Below are 12391 nucleotides of genomic sequence, written 5' to 3'. Positions count from 1 at the left end.
GAGGAATGCAACCCAGGTTGGAGAATGTAGGCATGAGGCATGCAAACTACAACTCCCATGAGGACCTGTTCATCATTTCTGAATTGAAATATTTGTGTTTGTGTTTTTGCAAAAATATTCATTTAATTGCAAGCTCAATTTTCTATTGAAAAAAAATGTTTCAACAGAAATTTTTCAACCAGCCCTAGTAGATGCCTTTTTGCTTTCCACTTGCCTGCTACTGTTGTTTATAACAGCTGCTGTATTTGCTTAGACATACATTGAATTACCTGTGCCAAAGTCTATAAAACACAATAAATTTACTCCAGATTTACAGCAATGTAACTGAAAGCAGAATATGATGTCATGTAGCTGACCCATTGCTTTGTAAATCCTTTTGACATACATTTAGTATGAAAGATACTATAGAAACCAAATATAAGCAAAAATTGTGTGAGGAGAGCAGCTGAAAGTTTGCCAGCATTCTTCAATGGCTGTGTTGCTACTATAAAAATATCTGAAATAGTAATTCTCCCCTCCCATTTTAGTAATTTCTCCTCCTCCCTCATTTTACTGAATGTCTGGATTTGATTTTGGATTACCTAAATCTGCAGTTTCATGGAAGTGCCTTAGTCTTTGTTATGGCAAGAATGTCCCTTGTGCACAGCAATAGACTACGTAGCCTAGTGGATAGTGCAGTAGACTGGGACTCGGGAGACCTGGGTTTTATTCATGAAGTTGCCATCAGCATCCTTGGACAAGTCCCTTCACCGCTCAGTTTCCCCATCTGTAAAATGGGGATAATACTTTTCTGCTTTGTGTAGCACTTGGAGATCTGCATAAGAACTAGTTATTATTTGTTTCTGTCTGTGTTGCACTTGCTGTTATTTTTAATTCTGTATTATACTGTGCTACATGGCTTACATTATACCTTGATGTGCATCTTCTGTTTCTCTTTATAAATTACCCACATCGAAAGCAGTTTTTAATGATTTTCAGAATCATCATGACAAAGAAATACACAAACACAGAACATTCTTTAGTTGCTGCCATTATCTAGTGATTTGCAATCTATCCTAGTGGTATAGACCCACATTTAGCTGCTCTTTCCCTCCCAATTGTCAGTCCCCATGGGGCACTTTCATTCAAATGCCAAGTCCTTACTTCATCCATCACTATCCAGCCTTGCTTGTAGAGAGATTGGGGTGTGATTGATCAGAATTCTGGGAATTAAGCTGGGATATTCAAGCATATTAGCTGCATGCCCGCCAGGAGCATAGTGAGCCAGCATGCTATTTTAGTACAAATGGCAATACCCAAGGAACTTTGTATTGACACATAGACAAAAAAATGTGTATTTACAGCAAAGAAATATAAAATGAGTTTCTCTAGGATAGTAAATATATTTCAGCAGTATGAAGGCTTAATAAATCATGAGAGAATTAACCACAAGTGAGCCATAAGACAGCATCATTCTCAAAAGCCGAATACATTTTATAGAAATCATTTGTGGAAAAGTAAGGAGAAAAAATTCTTCTTTCACAAATGTGATTAATTTCATTCTCTTAAAAATGTGTTCAGCTTCACTCATTACAAACATCTTTATAACTCTGTGGCTAATAACAAAATCCTTGTAACCAGATAATGAAAAGAATGTTGAGTTAATAATATCTGCTTAATATGGTTTAATGTACAATTTTACAAATAAAATGTCAGGCAAATACTGTACTTAAACCTGCATTTTTTAGGAGAATTATAAAGATTTCCTGCTCTGTGATGTGAATTAGCATAAACTTTAGGAAATTATGCATAACATAAAGAGTATTTTTTTAAAAGTGCTCAGGAAAGATGCCAAATAGCAAGCCTGATGACTGAAGTCCTCTACCCGAGAACAGGTACAGCATGAGCAGCAGCACCTCTGCAAAATTTCACACTGCCTCAACCCTGAGTTGGAGGGATAACCTATAAGAGTGACCAGAGGGTTCCGTCTCCATACGCATTCAGTGTTTGGCCTCTATGTAGTCTTTCTAACCATGGGTCCGATGATTATCAACTGGGAACTAGACTGAGGTGAATTGTCCATTGAAAACAGGATTGAGAACACTAGACAGTTATCAGAAAACGTTCATTTACTGAGGCTGTGTCTACACTAGCACTTTTGTTGGTATAACTTATGTCGCTCAGGGGTGTAAAAAAACCACCCCTCTGAGTGACATAAGTTACACCGATAGAACTGCCCTGGTGGACAGTGCTATGTCAGCAGGAGACACTCTCTCGCCAACATAGCTATCACTGCTGGTTGGAGGTGGTTTAATTATGTCAGTGGGAGAGCTCTCTCCCATCAGCATAAAGCAGCTACACGGGAGATGTTACAGTGGCACCACTGCATTGATACAGCCGGGCTACTTTAAGGTATCTAATGTAGCCAGGACCTAACAGTCTCTGCAGGTTTGGATACATGGCATGGAGGTGAAAGGCTCTAGTACATCCTACTAACGTTATATCATGTTACTCCGTTAAAATAATTTTAAAAGTGTGTCCATTAAGCAGTTAGAGAATGAACTAGCCTTTCAACTTCGAAAGCCAATTTGTCTTGGTTTATGCGCAGCAGTGCAGTTATGCCAGCAAAGTTGGCGAGCACACGTAGACCTTCAGCGTACCCTGAGCTGCCCTGGTCCTCTCCCAAGGCCCTTCAGCAGTACGAGCCCCATTTCCTAACCCCACCACCACTATCCGTGAACACCTCAGTCTTCCCAGACATTCACTCACTCATTCCTCCTTCCAATTTCCAGTTTCCCTTGACAAAATTCTCCTTGTCCTGACAACTGTCCCTCCCCCCCATACATCTCATTACGCTTCCAATTTTCCCCTCAGCTTTCCTTACCCCAAGCTTGTGTTCCCCAAACTCCCTTCCCCCAAGATTTTCCCTCCCTTACACTAGCTTGTGGTCCTCAATAGCTCCCCTCCCCTGTACCTGAAGCTCTGTGGAGGATGAGGAGAGAGTAAAAGCTGGAGCTGTTGTTGGGTAGGGGGCTAAGCCTCCATTTCTTTTTTGCAGTTAGCTCAGATCCCTCCCTGCCCCATTGGAGTCCCTCTTATCTGCGCATATGAACTTGTTGGGACCAAGCACAGAGCAGCTTCATGAATGCCCAGGAGGGAGAGCAATGCCTAGTGCCCACTGTTGCAGCCTTTTCTCAGCCCACTTCAGTAGCTGATTGTCAGCAGAAGGAAGATGGAATTAGGGCTTCTCAAGGCAGCAGCCTCAGACACCCCACTTTGCTGCCTTCCTCTTTTCCTCCCTCCCAAGTGTCTGCTGAAAGGTGGAGAAGTGAGGACACACGTTGTCATCCATTCCTCCTAAAAAAGGACATTCGTGCTTACATGTGAATTTATTCTGAGGGTGTCAGTCCAGTCCACATCATAACTTACGCTGTAACTGGGTACCTCTGATAACTTTGCTCAAATGTTTTTGATGCAACAACAACACCCTGCTGTGAGCAAGCCTGCACAGCAACTGACTATTCCGTGCCGACCTCCAGGCAGCGAAATAAGGGGGTTCGTGTCTACACTTACTGAAAAAGATCTATTCCAGAATAACTATTCTAGTAATTTCCCAGTGTGGACAAGCCCTTAGTCTTTCAGTTCCAGTGAGAAGAAATGTATGCAATAATAAATAATGTTAAAAACATGTTTCAATTGTAAAATATAATGCCCATATAAGTGGTGGCTGGTATTTTTCTGAAGATAATTAGTCTCTTTCAAGAGGTTTAATTATAAAATGCATTAATAAGATGGCAGACAATAATGCCCTCTGCAAAAAGTCATCAGGGGCTGCTTTTACCACTAGATTTCCCTATTTAACATAGAGTGAAAGCCTGCACATGCAATTACTGTCATTTTTGTGCAGCAAGGAAACTCTGCACCTCTTTAATGACACAGACATATTTGTTCAAGAACTGCATAGTAGCTGAGGCAAGTTTAAGGTAGGCTGGTGTGAATAGTTTCAAAATATATAAAAACAAAAACATTCTTTTTTGCCACACAGCAGATATATAGATTGTCTCCTTGTGTTGAACATGTTTAAAATTCTGATTATATGTGCTGGTTGGCTTCTATTCACAAGACAATTATTAATTACGTAAGTATAAAATAAGGATAGTTCAAAAAGTGTGTAACAAAAGTCACGTGCTGGAGGCTCTTTATTCTAATGACTTAAGAAAGCGTCACATTTTTATTTCTAATTAACCTATCAATAGTGATGTCACTTAAATACTCCATAGGAATATTATCTTCTCATTATTGCCAGAAAACATGCTGCCCAATTTCATAGCTCAGTTGATTTTATGCATGGATGGAGAATATGAATTAACTTGAACTGAAACAGCCTGCTTTTTTAGGGACAACTGTCCGCCATGCACACTAGTTTCTTAAGTACATTCAATAAATTAATATGCCAGGAAAAATGAATAATGTTTATTTTTATGCTTACACATTACAGGAATACAATACAGTAGCATTTTGTTCATTAATTTAATCATCTCAGTAGATAAATTAGTGGATTCGGACAGGTATTTATCTTGACTAGTACTAAAAATTCTGCCAGAGCTACATTCTTTTAAAAAAGAAACGCCACATAAAATTAATGCTTATGAAAGCTTCCAGATTCTTAGCCCTGGAGACTGCATTTCCACAGAATAAGTACAGCACAGGCAGCAGCCATGCAAGCTTCCCACAGTGACCTGCCAATGGGCGTCATCCTTAAACTGGTGGGAATATTCTGAGGGAGGGGAAAATAACTCATTCATGCCTTGTCCTTTTTGTTGAGTCTGCCAAGAAGGTTACAAATCACTGTTAGTGCCAATTTAGGGGGATGGTTATTGTGCTGCAGTGCTTGCCTGCTGGGAACTGGAATGAGACCACTAACTCATTTCACATAGGCCATCAAACAGCCATCAGATGGGCTGCTTTCATTATAACTCTGCATGCAGATCCCTTGTGAAGCTGTTCTTAAAGAAAAAAATTGACATAAAAGATTGGAAGCCACAATCTGTGGCTTTATGAGGCCAAAATATTGAATTCCAAGGACTACATTCTCCAAACCCTGCATGCTATCTGTGCCTTTAAAAACTGGAGATAGGGGTGCAAGTGTTTTTGCGAGCTGCCACACAAAAATTACACCAACACTACATGTTAGTACCAGATGCTAATTCTCCAGGGATTTGAGGTTCGGTTCAGATAAACATCCCCACCTTTCTAGATGCTTATCTAAACCATTTAGGGACTATCCAGATCATTTTATCCCCGCCCCACTTAACACCACTCCTTTCTTCACAGGCCTCACATGACAAACACAGAAAATAACCTTTACTCCTGCAAGCCCTGTCTCTCCCACGGCCGTGAGAAGTCTTCTCACATGAGATTCCTCCCTCCATGCACATCTTCTGTGGGTACCAAAGTGGCCCAACCCTTCTCCTGTGACTTGTTAATAGGGAGGGACCAGCCTGCAGCACTCCATTTCTCCCATGTAATATCAACGTCTGGGGGCAGCCAGCCAGCCCACTGCCTCCTTACCTCTGCAACAGGACAACACCAGGATCTTCCAGTCCCGGCTACTGTCATTGCACGCCAGTATGTTCACAGGCTGGGTTGGAGATGCCCAGGCTATATGAAGCTGGTGTATTAAACAAGCCATTTTCACAACATAATTTAATACGTGGACAAAGAAAGAATGCCGTCTAGTGTAAAAGCACAGGGGACCGGAGCCACAAAGGGACTTAGCTCAATTCAAGATTGTAGCGTAGACATGCCCTATATTAGGTCAGCTTACTGCCACCACTTGGGGCAGGGTTTCTCCCCTCCAGCGGGGAGATCCATGCCTGGAGTCCAATCAGGTGCCATGCTCCCAGCAGGGAGGCGAGAGCCTGGGAATGGGCAGCTGGGCTCCTAGCCAGGAGCCGGGAGACCTCAGTGCAGCCAGATTCCAGTGGGGAGCCTGGGCGGCTGCCCAGCTTTAAGTGGAGACCCAGAAGAGCCCTGAAATTGACAAGACAGACAACAGCTGATTTAAGGAACGCAATGTCTACATAGCCATTATGTTGCCCTAACTGCACTGACGAAAGCCGTATGCCTCTGGTGAGTGTGGAGTTATGATGTCGGTGTAGTAGGGCTCTTTCATCGATGGGAGCAAGGCTGTAGTGTGCACACTGACATAATTAGGCCTTACATCAACCTAACTGTGTAGTGCGGACCAGGCCTTAGGCATGGCAATGCTGATTGTCACAATGCCTAACTTGTAGGTGCCTAGAAAATCCAGCAGGCGTGCTAAGAGGCAACCTACCCAATTGGGCCCCATAGGTAAAATGGACATTTCCTGGTTCATGAATCACTCTAGGCTCAGCAGTCTCTAGATGGACTCTTAATGGAATCAAAATTAGCTCTACTCTTCAACAGCGGAGAGAGGAGGATGTGCAATTGGTGTTCCAGGCCCTCAAAAGGGGCCCATACCATCAGGTACACTAGGGTTAGGCAGGAAATAGATGCCTGAGCGCCTTGAGTGAGGCATCAGTGCACATACCCAGAGGCAGAAATTCTGGCAGCTAGGGAACTTCTACTGCAAAAACTTAGGCACTGAGTGAGTTTAGGTGTTTTCAGGGTTAGTCAGCAGCCAAGCAGGAGTTTTGTGGCTCCAAGTGGAGGCTAAAACTTGGACATAGGCATCTACGCATGGGAGTTACATGCTTAAATAACTTTGTGGATCTGCGCCAGAGTGACTAAATGTACAATGGCAATGTTGGTACATTCACCTATAAACTTTGTATATGTTTTTAAGACTTCCAAGTGGAAAAGGGTTGCTCGGTAGCTGAAGTCTCATGCAATAGGCAGGACAAGTGTGTATGCCTTCCTAAGAGACAGCTGAGTTTTGCAGAAATGCCACTTTACAATAATGGTCAGATTTTCAGACAGCTCCCATTCAGTCCCTAAGTGAAGTGGCCCAATGTTCAAAGGCATTTCACCTGCAGCACCTTCCTTTGCTCTGTAGGAACTGCTGGGCGATGAGCACCCTTTAAACACTGGCCACTTCATTTAGGTGCCTAAATGAGAACTGAGCTCTCTTGAAAATCTGGCCCAAACAGAGTTTTGTAGGGGGCCAATTTCCCCTTGAGATGTTAATTAGTTGGACTAGGATTTTGGCCCTTTTAAAACTTCTCATGTTGTTTACACATTCTTTTATATTTTAAAACAAGTTGAAAACTCCCTAGTGACTCAGCTATTTGCTGCCTATGTTGAAAGAAATATTTTAATCCATTAAATATATAAAAGGTTATTTTAATAGTAAGTTATTTTCTTCAATATGGCCAATGAGACCAAAACAAGGGCAACCGGGTGGCGGATGGAGAATATGATATTAACTTAACCTTTTTCCCTATTAAAATGGATTAAAATCTCTGTCCACTCAGGAGTGCAGAGGAGTTGCTCTGGGCTTTACAAGAAGGACTGTACTCTGAACTATAATTTTCCTGAGTGCCCACCTACAAAGGGTTTAAATCAAGGAGTTTTAAAAACATCTCCTCCATTGTATCTACCCTGGCACTTCTCTGCTCAGTGCATGGCATCATACAGTCTTCATAGTCTCGCTGTATTCCTCCCTACAATACATTTGGTACAGTCGCTTTAGAATTCACTACACATGACCAGTAGTCAAGTACCTCCCACTGTGAGAAGGCTCTCGATACAGGTAAATGGAGTTGTGATCCTGTTGATCTACAACAAAGCAGACAAGCTGTCGTAGCACTGATAAATACTATTGTTTAACCTACACAGCTGTTTTCCTAGTGATTCTTCCTGTGTCGCTGATCTTCAGCAACTGCATCTTATTTATATTGCCACTGCTCCTTCCAATATCATCCTATGTTGCATTTTGGAGTTTGGTTACAGGCAAAATGAATTGGTGGTTTCTTCAGCATAGCTGCAAAATATTAACGAAAGGGCTGATGTGCTGCTAATAGCGAACTCACCGACCTGTCGCTTGGCCACATTGCTGATATAACTGTCCTGCAAAATGAGGGAGAGGCTGTGTAATTGCATTACATGAACTGCAACAGATTTGCTTTTATATGCACTTTCTCTACCAATTTCTGCCATGCTGACCAGATATGGCTGAAAGCAATCTCTCCCCTAATCATTGAGAAGACGTGAAGTCTCTGCGAAAGTCAGCTCTTCTCAGTAAGACAGTGGTAGCAGACTCAAATAGGTACCAAAACTGGGAGCGTGACAGGAGTGTGGGGACTGTGAGTGGCTATGGATCAGACATATTACAAAGGGATGAGTACTGTACATATACAGTATGCAAATACTTATTTTTACATGTGATGTACTTTAGACTGTAAAATGCGGAAAAGATTTGATATTCCTGAGAGCTGGTGCAGAGTGTTACTCATACGAGCACAAGATAAAAGTGATAGGCAGAAACCTTTGGGAACCTGATCCTGCATTAATGACTGTGCTGCTGCATAGCTATCAGACCTGCTTACTCTCTAGCATTTGATCAGTTTGCTTAGCTCTCTGGTCAGTCCCTCACTATCTCTGGCTTTCCTCAGTCCCACTACCCTTTGCATAATGGGAACAGGCACAAGCAAAAGGGAAGAGGAGCAGCAAAAGCTTGCAGGTCCTGTGTCTGTACCACTTTAAGGCAGCAAACATCAGGACAGGCAGGACTTGATATTAGATCCATTCAAAGCAGCTGAAGCTAAAAACCGGAGCAGCTGGTAGCCAGCCAGAGAGCATCAGGCCTGGGCCAAAACAGAGCCCTACATCAATTTAGCAGCCTCAAGATTTTCAGAAGTTAGATAAGCATCCACTTACCTGACTTAAACCCAAGATCTGAATCTCTTATAGTTTTCCCATTATGGCTAAAACATATGATTAATATACCACATGCAAGAGAAAAACTAATGTTTTAGAAACTGCTGTGAAATGTGTGCCAGTTTGCATCCACGTTTCAATTTTCAGTAGTGATAGATTCTTTTAATAAAACTAATTATTAAATAACCCAATTGCTTCAAAAGAACCTACAAACATGAACAAATTAATCCTCACACCGTCTCTTGTGTGGCTGGTAAATAAATCATTCAATTTTATGGAAAAGGAAACAAAGGCTGACAGAAATAGTAATGAACCTGACTGTGGACATCAGTCAACTGGCAAATCAGTGGCAACAGAGCTAGAATTAGACCTCAGTAGTTTGTTGGTCCCACTATAGTTCCCAGTTCGTTAGACTGTACTACAAGGCCGGCTTTCTAAATGGCGGGGCCCAATTCGAATACCCGACGGCGGGTGGGTCTGCTCCAGGTCTTCCCCCGCTACTGAAATGCTGCTGAAGACCCGGAGACCCTACCTCACTCCCAGCCGCCAAAATGCCACTGAAGACCTGGAGAGGACCCCCCACCCATGCCCCCATCTCCCCGGGCCACCGGGTGAGTAAAAAAAAAAAAAATTAAAAAGACGCCTTAGGCGTGGGGCCCGATTCCAGGGAATTGGCTTAAAGCTGGCCCTGCTCTACTAGCCCATCATTTAGAAAGAGCAGGGCAGTTTTTTTATGAATGCACAAATCTCACAAGCACCATGATGTTTCTATTTAACCTACAAAATAATCAGATTGGGACATCAAACTTTCCTAATTTACTTAATATTAGTGCTTCAAATGGCACTTTAAAATGGGATGATGCTCACTTAACATGATTTCGATATCATCACTGATAGGCCAATGTGCCTATACCATGAACTTCAGGGTCCTGTGTGACAAGAGCAAAGCCAATACAGTCCTGCTTTCAGTGATAATCAATCCAGTAAAGCACAGAAGAGATGGAGAAGTTTCCAGTGACTCCAGCACATCAAGCAGTTCAAAAAAACCCTTTTTGTATAAGAGGCATGAGACATGTTACTACCACAATACATTAATTTTAACAAAAGATGAGCAACATAATATTCAATACTCAGAATCCATTCTGCAGGTTATTTAGCCTGTTGATACTATCCTTCAGATAGATAGGAACAAATGTAACTTGATGTATCTGGTTGTCATTCAGGTAACCTGTGATCCACTAAATATGCCTATTTTTTAAAATGTTCATTTTATTGCAATTTTTGCCTGACTTAATATTTTTCTTACCTGACAGGTGGGGGATCAAATAATTGAAATCAATGGGGAAAGTACAAGGGACATGACACATGCCAGAGCAATAGAGCTAATCAAGTCTGGTGGCAGGAGAGTGCGGCTCTTGTTAAAGCGCGGAACAGGCCAGGTTCCGGAATATGGTGGGTTTTCATTATTTTTCTCGCTCTCTGTGTGTGTGTCTGTGTGTGTGTATTTAAATGACATTTATTGTATACTAAGTATCTATTACACATTTAGGTCCCAGCACTTAAGCACATACTTATATGCTGTCCTGAATATGGGTGGACTTATGAGCATGCTTAAGTGCTTCCTTGTACTGGTGCGGAAGATATGAACACATCATTTTCAGCTGTTCCAACCCTGTACAGGCAATGCTTAAAATATATCTACTGGTAGGCACACTTTGAGCTCTTTAGTGGCATCTCTGAGTGTGCTAGGAGTTGCTGATGAATTCTTATAATCTTGCTTGACAAAACAGTCCCTTCTAATACACTTCTATTGGTATTTCTCTGTACATTTGGAGTCATAGGGGCTGAGCCCACTCCCATGACTTCAATGGCAAAACTTCAGTTGTGCAACAGTGAGCCCATACTGTTCATTTTACGATGTATTTCTTAAGCTTTCTCATTTATCAGACAACCGAGAATTTACATACATGACGTAATGAAAGTCAGTTCTGAATGAAGAGACAGCATTTGCTCTTTTGGAAGTTGTACTGTAATAGGACCTTTTAATCTTATTTTTAAATTTTGTTTTTGTGTTTATATTTCCTTGGAATTTTTTCTGTTCTAACTTTTTAAAAGGCTTCTAAAAAGTGTGCATAATTTCAGGAAATATTGAACCATATTAGTTATCTGACAGAATGCAATGGTGTATGTTATATAAGTATGTATTTAGTGATATCTTGAAATGTATGCCAATATATCAATGCACATTTAGCCCCAAATCCTGCAAACATTTACTCATGCTTAAATTTACCACCATAAAAAATCTATGGGTTACTCAGAGTAGTAGAGTTAAGCCTGGTCATAAGTATTTGCAGGATTTAGGTCCTTACAGAGCTTTACAAATTAATTTTATTTCTCTCTGGTGCATAGTGATTCCTCTGAAGTTATTACCACCAATATGTATGTATGGTAAGAACTATTACACACAATGCAGAAAAACTAAGAACTGCAGATTTATATAGACCCCTTAATAAAATCCCAGAGCTTTAAGAAAATAAATAGTAAGATAATAGCTATGATAAGCAAAGTTTAGCCTTACAATCAGTTTTAAAGATCTGTTGTAGCCCACTATAGTATCTACAAGTAAAGTATAGCAATTCCAAGACAAGGAACACGATAGCTAAAAGCCCTAACACTCTAGAAATGTATAACTGAAAAGCCTCAACAAGACAGAGTGCGGGCAAGGACTGATGATACATTATGATAAATTCTGTAAAATAAATAGTAGAAAGTTCAGAATGAACCTTAACCTGAAGCAACAAGAAGTTAAAATAACCAAAAATAAGTAAAATATGAGGTGAGGGGGTTTGGCTAAGCAATCAGAATTTCAGTGGGGGCAGTGAATTTCATCCTTAAGGAGCAGGGCTTACTAGTATAATATGTTGTATGTGAAGAGGTTATGGCTAGTTACACCTGGGATTTAGAAGAATGCGAATTTGTTTTGTTTCCTGGTTTCAAGCCAAGCTTTAATATTTTATTTTCTATGATTTTGCAATTTTTAATGGGGATACTTCATTCAGGTGATTTGCTAAAGACATATGTAGCCCCTCCCTCCTCCTGGATAATTGCTACTTGGGGTGGTTTCTCTCATCTCCTCACGTCGGTTGGGTCCTAGGTTCTTTTTTTGTGATGCCTGGTGCCTCCACCCAAGGTGCCTCCTGCTGTCCCTTGGGGAAAGGAATAATGCTAACACAGCTGGCAAGGAATATAAAGTCCAGGACACAAGAAACAATAAAGTACATCAACACAAAGCAAAGAAATGACACATCCAAAAGTAACAGTATAACAAAGGGAGACTTCATTGGGAGCAGGAAAATAGGATCTGAGAGGAAAGGATTAAGGTTAACTAATAAGAACTAACCATCAACAACTCAACAAATTGCCCACCCCGAACATTCACAATGCTTCCATCCCCCATCGCCCTCCCTGGCACCCTCTCGGGCACATAGCATGGTGAGGGTGGTTCCGGAGATGAGTACTGCAGCACTGTGAAAATTGGCCAGCTTAAACA

General features: G+C 41.3%; 1 protein-coding gene across 15 annotated transcripts in view; it reads left to right on the top strand.

The window, feature by feature from the left end:
• MAGI2 (membrane associated guanylate kinase, WW and PDZ domain containing 2) overlaps nt 1-12391 on the top strand; it is a 1169121-nt gene that overhangs the window by 1132931 nt on the left and 23799 nt on the right. For all 15 annotated transcript variants that reach the window (XM_030558726.1, XM_030558640.1, XM_030558551.1 and 12 more), the window contains one exon: nt 10155-10293. In XM_030558726.1, the coding sequence (XP_030414586.1) occupies nt 10155-10293 (139 nt within the window). The remainder of the gene's footprint in view (nt 1-10154; nt 10294-12391) is intronic.

This window comes from Gopherus evgoodei, chromosome 1 (assembly GCF_007399415.2).
Source record: "Gopherus evgoodei ecotype Sinaloan lineage chromosome 1, rGopEvg1_v1.p, whole genome shotgun sequence".
Lineage (NCBI taxonomy): Eukaryota > Metazoa > Chordata > Testudines > Testudinidae > Gopherus > Gopherus evgoodei.
The sequence above is the reverse complement of the archived record's forward strand: the minus strand, read 5'-3'. Positions and strand labels throughout refer to the sequence as shown.